This window comes from Zootoca vivipara, chromosome 16 (genome assembly GCF_963506605.1).
Source record: "Zootoca vivipara chromosome 16, rZooViv1.1, whole genome shotgun sequence".
In the NCBI taxonomy this organism is placed as follows: domain Eukaryota; kingdom Metazoa; phylum Chordata; class Lepidosauria; order Squamata; family Lacertidae; genus Zootoca; species Zootoca vivipara.
The window spans coordinates 6112288-6129815 of NC_083291.1; the positions used below are offsets into that span (position 1 = coordinate 6112288).

The following is a 17528-nucleotide window of genomic DNA, read 5'->3' on the forward strand; positions in this document are numbered from 1 at the left end:
CCCAACTCCTACTTGCGTGCAAGCAGGAGCGGGGCGGGGATCTCTCAGCTGTGAAGGGAGGCTTCAGGCTGCCTATCAGAGCTTGTGTGCAAGCAGGAGGGGGCAGGGATCTCTCAGTTAGGCAACAGGAAGCCTCCCTTCCCAGCTGAGGGATCCCCGCCCCCTCCTGCTTGCACGCAAGTAGGAATGGGATTGGGGCTGCTCCGATGGGAAGGGAGGCATTGTGCTGCCTGAGAGATCCCTGTCTCCTCCTGCTTGCACACAAGTAGGAGTTGGGATGGGGCTGCTCCGAAAGGCAGTGTGAACCCCGCCCCCTCCTGCTTGCATGCAAGTAGGAATGGGATTGTGGCCGCTCTCCGCTCTCCTTCTCTGCCTTCCATGGCTCACCCACCGTGCACCACTTCCCCACCACCACCACCACCACCGAAGAACCAACAACTCAGGGGCTGCCCAGGCACATGGAGAAAGGAGATAGAAGCCTCAGAGGAAGGGGAAATGTGGTGGTTGATATCAAGGTGGCGGCTGCCCCTCTGTCATAGCTGCCAAGTACCCCGTTTTCCCCGGGAAACCCCCGTTTTTACTTACCTTTTCCTGGTGGTCCCCCGTATCACTTCGTCTCCCGTTTTTCTCCGTTATTTTCTCCTGCCGGCGGCCATTTTTTTCCTTTCTGATTTGCCCTTCTATGGGCACAAAAATGGCCGCCGGCGGCTTCAAAAGTCACATCTACGCATGACCGGAAGTGCGTAGACGCGACTTCCGGTGTCGGCGGCCATTTTTGGTGCCCATAGATGGGCGGGTCGACACTGGAAGTTGCGTTGACGCACTTCTGGTCATGCGTAGAAGCTGCTTTTGAAGCCGGCGGTGGCCATTTTTTGTGCCCATAGAAGGGCAAAGCGACACCGAAAGTTACGTCGATGCAACTTCCGGTGTCACACGGCTGCTGGTCCCGGATTCTGCAGTCCGGGACTTGGAAGGTAAGCCCTCTGTCACCGCCATCGCTGCAGCATCAACGTCCCGAACGTGTTTCAAACTCCTTGCGCTCCATTGCTGATACTCTCTTTGATAAGCTCCTGAGTTTCTTGGAACAGTTTGAAAAGTACTGCAATAGATGAGGAGGTTCATCATTTTTTCTCACAGCATAAATGAATCATTCTAGCTAGCTGGGTTAGATCCAGACTTAAGTCATATGCAGAGTAAGCTCACTGGAACAATGAGACTTACCGGTAAGTTACTCATAACTTACCGCCAACCACATTGGTTTTAATTAGTCTACTTTAAATATGACAAACGCCTTGGATCTAATGTGCTCTTTTACTGCTGGGCTGTTCACGAGAAAAAAAGAGACATAAATCAGGGGAAGCAGATTCCAAGAAAAATGTCTGACTCCACACCTTTTTCAACATTTTTAATTAAAGTAGAATATGCTATAAGGCAGATGCAGAACACCTGTGGGGTTGTGCGGCTTTTTTTGTGGCATTTCGGTTGCTTAAAAGCATGAATTATGATTGATGCAACTTTATATCATTTTGTAAAACTCATTTTATTTCATTGACAGCATTGGTCTCATCATACAGTTGAACTCTTAATTTAATCACACACATAACTAAAACATTCTACAAATGCATTGGCTTTGACACTGCTAAAGCCCACAGTGGTAGAATTTGATTGGTCGATGGGGCAGAAAAAGAACGATGTAATCTAACTTGCTGAAAAAACGTTATCCCTAAAAACACTACAAAACAAACCACAGCCTTTGTCTAAATTAGTGGAGGGGAAACTTCCACATACCATCACAGACCAGGTGAGACACATTAACTGTGCTCCTTGGGAAACTGTTCCAACATAAAACCATACCCACTTCAAAGCAGGGACATCTGAACAGTCAAAAAGAAGCAGCATTCTTTATCAGTTTCTAATATCTGGTTTTTGCTGGGTTCTCAAAACAGAGTTGGGAATGTATGACAGACGGAGTTTCTATGCCTGTGTTTAATAAACTCTTGAAATTTCAGGCCAGCCATGTTTTTATTCAAAACTTCAGAAGGAGAAAATCAGTTGATAGTGGCCACCAGATGTTTTGGCCCACAACTCCCATGATTCCTGATCACTGGCCATGTTGCCAGGAGCTCTAGACCAAAACATCTGGAGGGGACCAGTTTAGGGAAAGGCAGCTGCAAAGCATGTGTGCTCACCTTTCACTGTCCGTAAAATAGAATGCTCCCAAAAATATTTTATCATCATCAGGGTGAGCTGTTTAAGATCCAGACTTAGCAGCACTGTTACCTTCTGCAGATTAATCTGTGAACAGGGACCGACCCCAGGGCCTCTCTGATAAGCTCCTATCAGTTTTATCTTGTATCCTGGGACATCAACCGTTGTGAAATTCAACACAGATCTCTGGCCAGTTTCCAGGCTTTGAACCCTTGTCTTGAAAAGCTGAGCTTCCAGTGCATCTTCTACCACTATGAACCATGGAGAGCAACAGTCAATTCCACCCACCCAGAATAGTGGCTTAGAATCTGGCCGCTTCGTGCATCACAAAGCAACTCTGTGCAATGAGTCAATAGCGCTTCACCCCAAATTGTATTAAAGCTGTCCTGTTGCCTCAACGCTCTTCCAAAATCTTACCCAGAGTGGTTGCAATCAACCCAATCAGGTCCCTGTTATTTAATTCCCCTGGGATTACATGTTAAAATAAATTCTAAATGCCAGAGACACAAATAATTCCGTCCTCAAAACTTAAATGTGCCTTCCACTGGCATGGTGCCATTGGGGGCGCCCTAGGTTCAGGAAGTTGAGTATCCAAAACATTGCTTAACATGTGGACGTTGTCAGGTTGCTCTGATCCTGGCTTAGGTTTGCAAATTCTTAAAACAGCAAAAAGTTAAACAAGTAAAGTGGTGTTGTTTTTTTAAATGGAAATAGTACTCTTTACCACTTAAATCCTGAGCAGTAGAAGTGGGGTAGCTCATTCACTGTGTTGCGTTTAAATGTACAATGTTCTTGTCAGGATTGAGGTTAGGGGAAACTGGTTATTACCAAGTTTGCAGCAGAAACCACCTCTACCTAACAGTGATGAGATTTGCCCTTGTGACATCACAAATCTGCATATTAGAAACCTGCATCTTTAAACAGAAAAAAATTACATTGATATTGTGATTCAAAACTTCACATTTTTGTGTTAACTGTAAAAGTTGGTATTAAGACCATATGGGAACAAAAACATGTGCATATCAAAAAATAACTTCTTGCAGATTCCCAACGTATTTCGATGCACATTATGTTGCAACGTTAACGCATGCTGCCTTGTTCCATCAGCATTTTTTAAATCTTCGCCTCCTGTGGGATTAGTTTCCAAATTATTGATTTTCAAAAAGTCAAAGAATTGCCAGTTGGTCAAAGGACAAATAAATTCCAAAGCTATTTATATGATCACTGGACTCAATTCCACAGAAGGCACATGGCAAATTCTACAGTACTCCTTTCATTTTCTAAATAGCATCTTTAAAACAGTGTCAGTAAACACTGGTTAATAGGCTTAGCCATGGATATCTCTTGGCTGTTTGCTGATGTCACCAATATCAATTTCATTGGCTAAGACTGGGTGACAAGTCATCTATTTACTAAGCTTTGGAGGGAAGGTATTTTATCAAACACCAAACCAAATGGAATGCATTGAACATCATCATCTTAATTCATTATTCTTGCAACATTCAATCATTATTCTTGCAACATTCAACAAGGAGTTTGTTTTTCATATTACGAGAAGGGATAAAATTAGGAATGGAGAGCAATAGGAAGAACAAGACATGTACATAACCACTCTAGTCAGCCACACATGCAACTTATCAACTACAGATCTCTTGCGCATACAAAGTGCATCGCTTTTTAACAAGCACTGGGATGCTGCCTCAAAGCCATGCTCCTTTTATCATTTCCTCAAAGGTCTCCTTCCCCCACCCTCTCAACATTAAAACCAGTATCACAATCACACCAATTTCCTGGTAAGTGAAGTGTTAAGAAAGAAAACAAATGTTTTAGTAGAAAAATAATTGAGGCACAGTGGCATTTCGAAGCATTTGCCAGGTCATCTTGAGTAAGGTAAAGAAGATATAGAAAGTTGCATAGGTGATCACGACATGTACTATGGTCTCATAGTGTAGCTCTTACTGAATCACTATAATTGCAGTTCACAGGTTGGTGGGCGTGCGCAAGCTGGCTCTCTGAAAATGCCCTACAAGTCACTGATTTCAATATTCATGGTGCAGCTGAGTGACGCTTACAGGGCTAACAAACTGGAATTCGTTATGACTCATTATCTCTCTGTCACTCAGAAGTTGTCACTGCCTTCCTTTTTAAAATAACAATAATACTGTAATAATTCTCCCTAAGTCAGGAACGGGAATTTGTGGCACTCCATATGTTGGACTACAAATCCCATCAGCTCCAGCCAGCATGGCCAATGGTCAGGGATGTTGGCAAGTGTAGTCCAATATCTTCTAGAGGGCCACAGGTTACCCATAACTGCGCTTTTTGTTTCCATAGTAGACTCTGCGTGCACACACAAACTGTATTACAGTCGTACCGAATGCCTTGCGAGTCGAACGTTCCGAAAGTGAGTTTTCTGGTTTGCGAACATTCTTTGGAACCCGAACGTCCAACATGGCTTCTGATTGGCTGCAGGAGCTTCTTGCAGCCAATCAGAAGCTGCGCCTTGGATTCCAAACGTTTTGGAAGTCGAACGGACTTCCGGAACGTATTTTGTTCAACTTCTGAGGCACCACTATATTTAATCTATGAATCTCATGCACCGGAGCATTCTCTATGGCCTCCTTCCAAAAGCTCCCATTGCTACTCACTAGCATGAGCTGGAAAACAACTTTTTATACTGTGTGTGTGTGCGTGTGGCTGTGTGTGTGCGTGTATATAAGATTTGGCATTGCTTTTCCCGGTTTGAGTGAGCCTGCGGCCAGGGGAAAGTAGAGAGAAAGCCCCCACAGTTTTTATCTGGGATCTCAGGACTGTGGTGATCATTGCAAGTGGTTTCAAGACTGAGTTAAGGTCTGTAGGTATAAAACCTAGAGAGCTGTAACACAGGCAAGAAGCACACACACAACAAATGGTATTTTGAAAGTTGCCACCTTTCTAAAGAGGCATGACAGTTTCAAGTGGGAAAAACCAGTTTGTCTGTTCCACTAGGCAATTGGCCACTTCCCTACCTGAGCTCTGGATAACAAAGATTGATGCCTAAGATATTAATCTCAGTTTCTGGTATTAAAAAAAATGCACATCATCTCTTCCCCCCCCCCTTTAGGCAAAAAACAGGCTGAGAGTTATTTTCTAAGCTGATCTGGAAAAGGCAGCCAGATACTCTGCTGAGGTCTTTAACATGTACTGTACCTGACAACAACGTACTTATAACCACAGTTTAACAATAGTCGGTTTTGAAAGTACACTGAGAGACCAAACTTGCAGTAAAGCTTTAAGAGCAGGAAGGTGGACGGAATCGAATTGTAGTCTGATGAGTTCCTCCTCACTCATTCAGGGAATATGGAAAAAAGAATAATTTTGTCCTTTCTTTCCAAGTCATCCACATCATTCGAAGGAGGTACCGAGCAGCATTTTTAGGGTTAAGAGCATACACAACTGTGGGAAGGTGTCTGTGAAAACAATAACCTGTCCCTGTACTGTTCCTGCTTTTTAAGGATTAAAGGAGGCATGTTTTCCCTCTAAGGGCTGGTGGGTCCTCTAGGTCTTCTTTAGTTAGCAGGAAATTGCGTTTTTCTTTCACGCAGCAGTGGTTCTTCAGTGACACATCCTGGCTGTCATCTCTTTCTGTAAAACAATGGAAGCGGTTAAAGTCACAAGTCGCTTCTTTAACATATCACACATCTGGGCAGGTTTTTGACACCAGCAGCGGTTATTCTGTGCACCCCTACAGCGCTGGGGGGCCAAGCAGCATGGGCACCTGCTGTGAATAGAGAAGGCACCATGTTCAATTCTCAGCATCTCCAGGAAGACTTGGGGAAGATTCCCATCAGAAACCCTGGAGAAGTGTTTCCAGACTGTGTCAACAAGTAGAGGAGACAAATAGGCTCAAAAAATGTTCCCCAACCCCATGCTGAGCTAAATGGACCAAGGGGGCAGTCATTTCAGGCGGGGGTTCTGTTTCCAGTACCCCGCGTGCATGATCAGAGAGCATATAAGCGCCATAGCTACCAAGTACCCCGTTTTCCCCGGGAAACCCCCCATTTTTACTTACCTTTTCCCGGTGGTCCCCTGTATCACTTCGTCTCCCATTTTTCTCCGTTATTTTCTCCTGCCGGTGGCCTTTTTTTTTCTGATTTGCCCTTCTATGGGCACCAAAAATGGCCACCGGCGGCTTCAAAAGTCGCATCTACGCATGTCCGGAAGTGCGTAGACGCGACTTCCGGTGTCAGCGGTGGCCATTTTTGGTGCCCATAGAAGGGCAAAGCGACACCGGAAGTTACGTCGACGCAACTTCTGATGTCACACGGCTGCTGGTCCCGGATTCTGCAGTCTGGGACTTGGAAGGTAAGATAAGTGCCCCCTGCCCCATTACGCCCTGCCCCACTCCCATTCTGCATTTTCCCGGGTCAAAAAGGACCTGTGTGTCAATTGAACATGCCTTAAAATAGCCACCACTTGTATAAAGCAGCTTCATAACATTCTCTGTTTGTCTTCTCTCTGCCATCTTCAAGGGCAGTATTGGGAACCAGCAAATTTGAGTGCTACCCTTTTATCATTCTGACAACTCTAATGGGTTGCTTAATTTCCTAATCTTCTGCATCCCACCTTAAAACAGGGAAATTAGCTGCACAGATATCAGGCAAAAAGATCATACAATGGGATTCCTAATATGCCAGTAACCCCTCGTTGGAAGTTAGTTTTCCAGCTGATGGAACTGCAGTCAAATCTCCAATGGAATGGGATACACCTTAAGTGGGATAAACCATAGGTAACAAATAAAGAAATATCTAGCAGCCCCCCCCCAAAAAAAATAAAAAAATAAAAAAATGTATTGTACAAATCAGGCAAAGAAAATTGAATTTTGCTGTTTGCACTCCCCATTTTGAATTCAAATTAAAAGTCAACTTCTAATCTAACCTTAAATGAGTGAATTTTAGGGCCTTGGTTGTGACCTGCAATTCCCCAGCTGAGGCTGGGAAGGAAGAGACATTTTTGAATTGGCACCGTCTCTTAGAGGGCTTTAGGCTAGGCTAGGGCTGTGCAGAACAAAGGCCCAGGGACATGGGAAATTGCCCTAAAGCAAGTTTGATCACTGGGCCGTCCATCTAACTCAGTAATAATGTCTACAAGCAGTCAGTCTGTGGCTCCGGCAGAGGACATTCCCGGACGTACCTGGAGATGCTGGGGGCAAAACGGAAGACCTTCTGCCTGCTCTACTACTGATCTACGGACCAGCTGAGGCCAGCAGCAGCCCAATAAACGTCCTGTATTTGCTGCTTGAACAGGACTTCAAAAACAAAGCGGTCGCCAAATGCAGGTACTCCCTGCCGCCATGGCTGGTGGGCTTGAGCTTAGCTTGGTGTGGTTTACAATGTCTGAAGACTCAGGGACAACAGGGGATCAAAACAATGTATTTTGCCTTGTAACCACCGCAATACTAATGGACGCATGTAAAGTCATACATACATTTACAGAGCTGGAAGGGACCACAAGGGTCATCTAGTCCAACCCCCTGCAAGGCAGGAATCTTTCACCCAACATGGGACTCACGACCCAGAGATTAAGTGGTGTCAGACTCTACCAGAGTCTTTCAGAGATGCGGTTACAAGCATCAACACAGCATTATAATAAGCCAATAAAACAGCTGTAAGAGGTACTCCTTCATGCCAGTTAAAGGCTGCAAGCGGTAATTATTTGGGATTTACTTATAAAGCCCGCACCCCATCTGCACAGGCTTCACAACCCACTTGTGGGTTAAAACCCACAGGTTAGGAAACACTGTTCTAGACTATCAGAAGACCCACTTAGCCATGAAGTTCTCACTAGGTGACTCTCAAATGATCAAGTCACCATCCCTCAGCCTAACCTAACAGGCTTGGTGTGAGGATAAAATAAGTCACAGAGCTTCTTCTTAGAGGTGACAGTGGCATTAATATATGACTCCTAATTCTTTCCACGCGGTGAGGAGAAAAACTAATAAAATCAAGCTGGTCCTCAAAAGACACATATCAAGGGTCAAAAGCCAGGGTTAAGTCTCTGTGGGGAGTTCCACAGTTCATATTGCAGACGGTGCAAAAACTGGAATTGTTACTGCAAATAGGAAGCGACCGAGTGTGGGATTTCTGAGGAAAAGTCAACAGACTTGCCAAACAATACTTTTTGATCAGGGGTCAGCAACCTAAGGCCCATGGGCCGGAAGTGGCCCGTGGAGGTCGTTTGACCGGCCCAAGATCTGTCTCCAAACTCAGCTGGCTGCTCGCGCGCTGCGCTAAACCGGCACTGCGTGGCGCCGAAAATCTCATCTGCACAGACGTCGGAAATTTCAATCCGGCCCATGGTAGGATTTCCGTGGGACTGATCCAGCCCAGGCAAGATAAACCTTGCTGACCCCTGCTTTCTGATGGTTCTCAAATGGACAAAACAGATTCAAGCATTGGCTACTGTTTGTGTTATTTTGACTTCTAGCCACTAAGCGGCGCCAAGCCTATTTGCTGTGGCCTTTAGGGTGGGAGATGAAACTTGACACGCGACTATTTTTAACAGTACAGCCTTCCAAAGAGAGATGAATTGCAGGTGGTTACTTGCCCACTTTTCCAAATTCCCTGTTTGATTCTAAGTTGCAGATGCATCCTGAATGAGGATGTTGGAATTAAACACATCTGCTCCACAAAACAGCTTTCGGACCACTACCGGCCTTCTCTCCCAATCATTAAAAGATGATCTTCTGTGAGCTTCTCTGTTCTGAAACACACTGGAAATACCAATAGCAGAATATCTGAAAAAAACTGCCCTGCAAAATAGCTTTTGCCTCACTCACTCCAGATCCTGTCCCCAGACAGTCCCAGGCTCAAATGTTTATGATCAAAGTACTCCTAACTGTCAAAATAAAAATAAAAAATCCAATTGGTCTTGCAGTCATTAACAGTCATCAACAGGTTTACCACTCCTATCAGCCCATCACCCATTCCCATCACCCCTCCCCCCCCACACCCTCTGACTATACATAAGGGTCTGGTGACTTCTGTTTCAGTGTATCTGAAGAAGTGTGCATGCACACGAAAGCTCATACCTATGACAAACTTAGTTGGTCTCTAAGGTGCTACTGGAAGGATTTTTTATTTTTATTTTGACTGCATCAGACCAACACGGCTACCTACCTGTAACTACTCCTAACTGGTTATCCCAGCTCTGAATGGGAAAATAAACACACACAAAATAAGATTCCTATCTGGGTTAAACAAATGCTGTCTCGGGCGTATTTTTAAGATGTAGGCATCTTAAATCCTTGAGTTTGTAAAGGTTTGAGTAATTTAGGTAAAGGTAAAGGGACCCCTGACCATTAGGTCCAGTCGTGACCGACTCGGGGGTTGCGCGCTCATCTCGCATTATTGGCCGAGGGAGCCGGCGTATAGCTTCCAGGTCATGTGGCCAGCAGGACAAAGCCGCTTCTGGCAAACCAGAGCAGCACATGGAAACGCCGTTTACCTTCCCGCTGTAGCGGTTCCTATTTATCTACTTGCATTTTGACGTGCTTTCGAACTGCTAGGTTGGCAGGAGCTGGGACCAAGCAACAGGAGCTCACCCCGTCACAGGGATTCGAACCGCCGACCTTCTGATCAGCAAGCCCTAGGCTCAGTGGTTTAACCACAGCGCCACCTGGTCCCTCAGTTGGCCAATAAATTATTCCTAATTCCTAATTCCTAAAATGGAGTTTGGTGCAACACCTACTGCTTTCAGAAGCACTGATACTTTCATAAGTAACGTTAGAAACTCAGATATATTATCTAATCACCAAATGCCATCTTAAATCCAGCTTACGGTCACCACATTGGAATGTATAGATGCCTCTTTTTTTGGCTGTGGAATTTATCATTATTATTCATATCATTTCTATGCTGCTTTGTATTTTTAAATAGCAGTTCCTATTTATCTACTTGCATTTTTGACGTGCTTTCGAACTGCTAGGTTGGCAGGAGCTGGGACCGAGCAACGGGAGCTCACCCCGTCACAGGGATTCGAACCGCCGACCTTCTGATCAGCAAGCCCTAGGCTCAGTGGCCTTTTAAATTCTGGAGCGGGGAGGGGTATTATTATTTTTTGTTAGTACAGTAAGACATTTTGTGTTTTTATCTTGTAAGCCGCTCTGTGCTCTTGGGATAAAGGGCGGCATAGGAATTTAATCAATCAATCAATCAATTAATCAATTAAATCTCACCTCTCCCTTTGCTACAAGCGCACTAAAGGGTCATACCATAGTACCCCTCTCTTTTACAGCTTCTGAGAGCTGATTTAATGCAGAATGAGATGAATTTTCTGCCTGCGCTACAATGTCCTAGGAACCAAGTGTAATGGTGTGAGATTGAGTCTTTTTTTTAAAAAAAAAAGAAGATTAAAAAATGACTTAAGACAGCAAAGCTCATTCACCACTAAGTCATTCTGATACGTGAGCGCCTCCTCTGTAGTTTTTATGCCTGTAAAATGGGGGAACATCCATCTACCACTTCAGGTGCGAAGGGTCGGTCTCAATCCCATCCCTCCAGAGCATCTGGCTCCATATCTCAGCATTTTGCCATAGATCGCATTTTAGTGGCAGCTCACATTGGTGGGGACAAACATGGTCGACAGCATGGGTAGGCAAACTAAGGCCCGGGGGCCGAATCCGGCCCAATCGCCTTCTAAATTCGGCCCAAATGCCTTCTAAATCCGGCCCGCAGACACTCTGGGAATCAGCATGTTTTTACGTGAGTAGAATGTGTCCTTTTATTTAAAATGCATCTCGGGGTGATTTGTGGGGCCCGTCTGGTGTTTTTGCATGAGTAGAATGTGTGCTTTTATTTAAAATGCATATTTGGGTTCTTTGGCCACCTCATGAGAAGAGAAGAATCCTTGGAAAAGACCCTGATGTTGGGAAAGATTGAGGGCACTAGGAGAAGGGGACGACAGAGGATGAGATGGTTGGACAGTGCTCTCGAAGCTACCAACATGAGTCTGAGCAAACTGTGGGAGGCAGTGGAAGACAGGAGTGCCTGGCGTGCTCTGGTCCATGGGGTCACGAAGAGTCGGACACGACTAAACGACTAAACAACAACAACAACATTTGGGTTCTTTGTGGGGCATAGGAATTCGTTCACCCCCCCCCCCCAATATAGTCCAGCCCCCCACAAGGTCTGAGGGACAGTGGACTGGCCCTCTGCTGAAAAAGTTTGCTGACCCCTGGTCTACAGCAGTCTCATCTTCCTAGAAGGCATGCCCAGAGAATTGGGGGGTTCTCTCCCAGCCCCACCTGAAGATGCCAGGGGTCGAACGTGCATGAGAAACAGATGCTCTGCAGCTGGGAACATCTGAATTGGAAGCAGACTAAAAAGCTACAGCGCAACAAGATGACTCAACGGTCTAAGCAAATCCGTGAGCCTACGCAGACCCAAATGAAAAGACTCTGTGGGCTCGTGAATGTTTGCAATTTCAAAACAGAAGCAGATTTTTCCTCCTCGTTTAAACCATTCCGTGCCCATAAAGGCCAATCAACAAAGGCACCAACACAAAGCCGTTTGCTAAGTGAAAAACAAACACGGCGCACTCCCATAATTCCAAATGCCAGCATTGCAAAATTGCAGCCCCATATTTAAACATCCAATTAATTATGAAAGCAACGTGAGGCAAAGCAAACCTGCGCAGAGATTTTCAACGTGCAGGGAAATAAGCAGCTGCCTTGGTATTTAGCCATAAAGAAATGCAAAATGTTCCCCTTTTTAATTATATACTTGCTGCAACCTGAACCGAGCTCATTAGATCTATGAACATGGCAACGGAGATTTAATGGAGAAGATCCCCGCACAAGTCTGCAGGAAAGGCTGCTCGTTTGCCTGGATGGAGGACAATATGGTGTGGAAAAACCTTGGCTCTCTAGACATAGCTGCCAAGTCTCCCGTATTCTCTGGGAAACCCCTGTTTTTCTAGCTGTTCTCAGCTGAAAAAACGGATTTTTTTTGTTTTTTCCCGGTTTATTCTGGCGCGACGGCCATTTTGGAACTGGGCGGAGCATGCTCAGAAGCGACTTTTGATGCAGCTCTGCCCAGTTCCAAAATGGCTGCAGTGCGACTTCTGGCGCGGTGGCCATTTTGGAACTGGGCAAAGCAGCATCAAAAGTCGCTTCTGAGCATGCTCCGCCCAGTTCCAAAATGGCGGCAGTGCTACTTCTGGTCTTCTACTTCCGGTCCGGTCCCTTATTTCTCCCACAGCAACTTGGTAGGTATGTCTCTAGATGTTGCTGAACTATGACTCCCAAAACCCAGGGCCACTGGCCATGCTTCTGGGGCTGATGGGAATTGTAGTTCAGCAAGATATGGAGAGCCAAAGTTCCTCACATCTGATATAGAGGGTGTGGGTGTAGAAAGTAGAACGAAGGTAAAACGCACATTAATTGTTCTGTCTACCCCAGGCACGCGACCTCTGGACGGTTGCCCAGAATGACATTTGGCTCTGGTACTGAAAGTGACTCCCCAATAGTAACACGAGCAGCCACTCTCTGCGGCTCTTTGCAATTACCTGCAGAAATACTTCGAGCAATATTCAACTGAGAATCTTGCCTATGCAATCTTGCAGCAGAAAACAATCAGGTACTAGGATAGCCAAAGTGGGGTCCCCCAGATGTGGATAGGACTCCAAATGCCACCAGTCCCAGCCAGCATGGTCAATCATCAGACATGACACAACATCTGGAAAGTACTGTACTGGCTGCCCCTAAATTAATACTTCAAATCAGAGTGGAAATCCATAGAGACAGCAAGCAACAGTTCTTTATTTTATTTTATTCTCCTCTCTCTCACTCCCGTCCTGTTCTAGGAGGGGATGGGAGAGCCTCTTAGAAACAAAAGGGGAAAACCAGGACTAAATGAGTGAGCGGCAAGTTAATAATTGAGCAATATTAAGCACTGCATAAAAAAGATTAACCTTGCTGGGTCATTTTCACTGGTATGGAGGGACACACTTGGAACAGTATTGCTCTTAAAAGACTGGCTTGTACTACGCAAATACTAATATTTTGAGATTTCCCAGCACTTGAGTGACAATGTGCCTCTCTCATGAAATGGTTTGCCTCAGAGGATGAGGCCTGGTGGGTGTTTAGACTTGAATATAACTTGCCCCCCCCTCCAATGCCCCCTGAAACTTGAGATAAAGTTTCAAAGTACGTGTTGGGTACATAGACTTGGGTGTACATTCTCAGGCCTTTTGCAACCACGTGTAGATTTCCACACAGCTAGGAGGTCCAACAAACAGGTGAGGTAGTCGTTTGTTTACATTATATTCTTAATCAAATATAAAAAAGTTAACTGCTTGGTAGCGTCTTGCTTTGGCAACGAGAAGCCAGAATCTGCTTTCGAAACACGCCTCGCTCTTTATTATGATTGATTTTTCTTCCTCCCCCGAAATGCAACTCCATTACATTAATTAAACTTAGCAAAGCAATCAACTACAACCTGTAGATTGTGCAATTTTAGCTGGATTCGGTTAAAAGCCAGCACACTGCCGGGTGCTCACGGGGGGGGGGGGCAGAGATTATTCATGCCGTACTTAAGCAATATGATGAGCAAGCTTTCTTACACACAGATGGATTGGAGGGGTGGAGAGACCAAACAGGACCCTTCTGGGCTGAATGTAAAATCGATCTTGATACTCCCAGCATGATCAATGCAATTCTGGAAAGACTTACAAGTCCGGGGGGAACTGAAATTACATCCCAGACGCAGGTCCCTGCCTATCACTTCCCATCACAACAAAATACACCCAAGGAAACTGACAGGAAAAAGGTAGGGCTGGTAGAAAACTGGTAGGGCTCTATTGGCCCAGGAGATCATACATCTGGAAAGCAGCCTTGCCAACAGAAACAGATCTTTGGTTTGTCCCAGGGTGGATTTGATTTAAATCAAATCGATTTAAATCACGATTTAAATCAAATCAAATCAAATTTAAATCACTAGCCAGTAAGACTTGATTTAAATCTTTTACTTTTTCTTTTTACAGAAAGACTCATTCGTCCTGGTATAATCTTAATCTTAATATTAAATATTAAGATTAAGATTAATAGAGCTGGACCATAAAGAAGGCTGATCGCCGAAGAATTGATGCTTTTGAATTTTGGTGCTGGAGGAGGTACCACTGTACCTTCAGTAGCTTAGGGCCTCATCAAACCGAAATCTGGCCCTGCTACACCACGAAATTAAAAGACGCCTGCTTCTTGGGAGAAAAGCAATGACAAACCTAGACAGCATCTTAAAAAGCAGAGACATCACCTTGCCGACAAAGGTCCGTATAGTTAAAGCTATGGTTTTCTCAGTAGTGATGTATGGAAGTGAGAGCTGGACCATAAAGAAGGCTGATCGCCAAAGAATTGATGCTTTTGAATTATGGTGCTGGAAGAGACTCTTGAGAGTCCCATGGACTGCAAGAAGATCAAACCTATCCATTCTTAAGGAAATCAGCCCTGGGTGCTCACTGGAAGGACAAATCCTGAAGCTGAGGCTCCAATACTTTGGCCACCTCATGAGAAGAGAAGACTCCCTGGAAAAGACCCTGATGTTGGGAAAGATTGAGGGCACAAGGAGAAGGGGACGACAGAGGACGAGATGGTTGGACAGTGTTCTTGAAGCTACCAACATGAGTTTGACCAAACTGCGGGAGGCAGTGGAAGACAGGAGTGCCTGGTGTGCTCTGGTCATTGGGGTCACTAAGAGTCGGACACGACTAAACAACAACATTTATATATAAACTTAATATTTATTAATTATATTAATTATATTAATTTATTAATTATTTATTAATATTTATTGATATTAATATTAATAAATTTCAGAGTACTTTTTACAGCTATATCAAAAATTACTGAATTGGTTATACTATTAGAAATACATAGACAGATAATTATGAAATGATTGTGAGGTTTAATAAGTTAACTGTTTATATTTGGACAACTTGTCTGCTGTACTTTATTGGAAGGAGAAATCCTTTCCTTAGTAACAATTTAAACAATTTATTTAACTAAAACAATAACATTATAGCATACATATCCATGTTTGTTAACTGATGTGGTTTAACTTTTTTTTAAAAGACAACACCTTAGTTTTAGCACACATGAAAAACTTAAAACAAATCCTTATTTCCTGATGAATAGCCTTTGGACTAGAATGTAACTTAACTAGAAAACTATCTTTAGAAAGTTTTATTTTAAAAATCCGATTTAAATATAAAAAAACTGATTTAAATCAAAACAATCTGATTTAAATCAAAACAATCAATTTTTTTAAAATTTTATTTTAAATCATTGATTTTTATCCACCCTGGTTTGTCCATTCTGCCCTGGAACTGCATAACTGAAGAGAGGCTCATTCTGGCTGCTTCTGCCACCAGTGAGAAACCATGGTCCACATTGAGTGGAAGACCAGCCTGACCGAAACCCTCGACCAGGGAAGGCACAGAGGCCCCCGAAGCTGGCTTTGCATTTCCCTCCACGTCTAATAAATAAAGCACTAAACACTTACCAAAGGCTCCAGTTCCTTGCGGTCTATGAGGGCTAGCTCCGTCACGAAATAATAAAAGTGCTTGTAACAGGTGTTGACGTGGGCCTCAGCCCCCATGATGATAATGCGGTCAAAGTGGTGGATGTAGACGTGGACAAAGACCCGGAAGAGCCGGCACAAGATCTTCTTGCAGATCTGAAGGAAGTTCTTTGGGAACGGCACGCCTGGGAACGGAAAAGCAGAGGAGGTTGAGATCTCCTACCCTGTCACGTTGGCGGTTGTTGAAGCACTTCCCTGGCAAGAGGGGAAACCAGGACTGTTGACTATCACCTTGCTTGCCCCCTGTTTGTTTAGTGCACGTTGGCAGGGACCATTTAAGAATTTCCTTTCTTGGGCTGGATGAACCTACACAGGAGTGCTTCTGTAGACGTGAGCCTCAACCCCATCTTGCATTGCCTTCAGGAGATGCACAAAAGTCAAAAGTGAGCATGCCTGACAAATCTCTGCTGGAAGAGTGTTCCACAGCTGGAGCCCAGCGACACTAAATGCCCAACTTCCGGTTGACGCCACTTACAGTAAAGCTTCTACATATTAAACCCGGGTTACAGTCTCCACAACGGAATGCCTCATTTATATTCCACTTTAAATCTCAAAGCTGCTTACAACACATCGAAACATCAAATAAAACAATCCGGAATAAAACACATTCTCCACCCCAAAATAATTTTTTAAAATTAAGTTTCTTTGTTATAACAAATTGCGATTACGTACACATATCCAATTTTATTTACAGTGGTACCTCTACTTATGAATGTAATGCGTTCCGAACGCACATTTGTAAGTCGAGAAAATTTGTAAGTCGAATCCCATAGGAAAGCATTGGGAGAAAAAATTCGTAAGTAGAAGCAACCCTATCTAAAAATTCATAAGTAGAATAAATCCTATCTAAACCACATCCAAGATGGCGGACAGAGCTCCATTCGTAAGTAGAAACATTCGTAAGTAGAGTTATTTGTAAGTAGAGGTACCACTGTATATTTTACAATCCCCACCCTCCCTTTGACTTTCCTCATCTTCCCTTTCTGGTTTATTCATTACATGTTACCCTCTGCATGTTGAATAAATATGCATGTTGTTACACGGTCTTTCTTCACGTTCTCCTTAAATAAAGTTGTGAATGTTTATTCAAAACAGAATAAAACACATTTAAGCTTCAAGGAAAGTAGCTCCGAGTGACATTTTGCTTTCCCCATATTTATTTACCTAGTCATACCTCTAGATACGAATGCTGCAGGTTGCGCACAACACGGGTTACGAACGCGCCGAACCCGGAAGTAACGGAACGGGTTACCTCCGGGTTCGGCGCTTCACGCATGTGCAGACGTGCCGAATGACGTCACGCGCATGTGCAGGAGCGCCGAATCGCACGGCGAGCATGCGCAGATTCGGCGCTTCAAGTTGAGTACTGCTCTGTGTACGGGGCTCCGGAACGGATCCCGTCCGCATCCAGAGGTACCACTGTACTTAATTTATAGAGCTGACCCACAGAAGAAGAACTCTAGGAGCCTACTGTGGTTAAGAGTGTCAAAATAGGACATGGGAGACTAGGGGTTCAAATCCCACCTCAGTCATGAAGCTCAGTGGGTGACCTTGAGTCGGTCACAGCCTCTTAACCTCCCTCGCAGGGTCGATGTAGGGATTGACTGAGGAGGGGGATGAATCATGTACTCCTTGGAGGAAAAGATGTGAGATCAATGCAGTAAAGAAACTCTTCTGCTTACCTGCTTAAGAAAGCTGGAGGGGCCA

General features: G+C 44.4%; 1 protein-coding gene across 5 annotated transcripts in view; it reads right to left on the reverse strand.

Annotated features, from left to right (window-relative positions):
- Nucleotides 1–5300: 5300 nt before the first annotated feature.
- The window catches only part of MOB3B (MOB kinase activator 3B), an 86185-nt gene continuing 73957 nt past the window's right edge, over nt 5301–17528 (reverse strand). For all 5 annotated transcript variants that reach the window (XM_035140506.2, XM_035140501.2, XM_035140504.2 and 2 more), the window contains exons 3-4: nt 15744–15946; nt 5301–5832 (exon numbers count right to left, since the gene is read on the reverse strand). In XM_035140506.2, the coding sequence (XP_034996397.1) occupies nt 15785–15946 (162 nt within the window). In that variant the 3' untranslated portion in view covers nt 5301–5832; nt 15744–15784. The remainder of the gene's footprint in view (nt 5833–15743; nt 15947–17528) is intronic.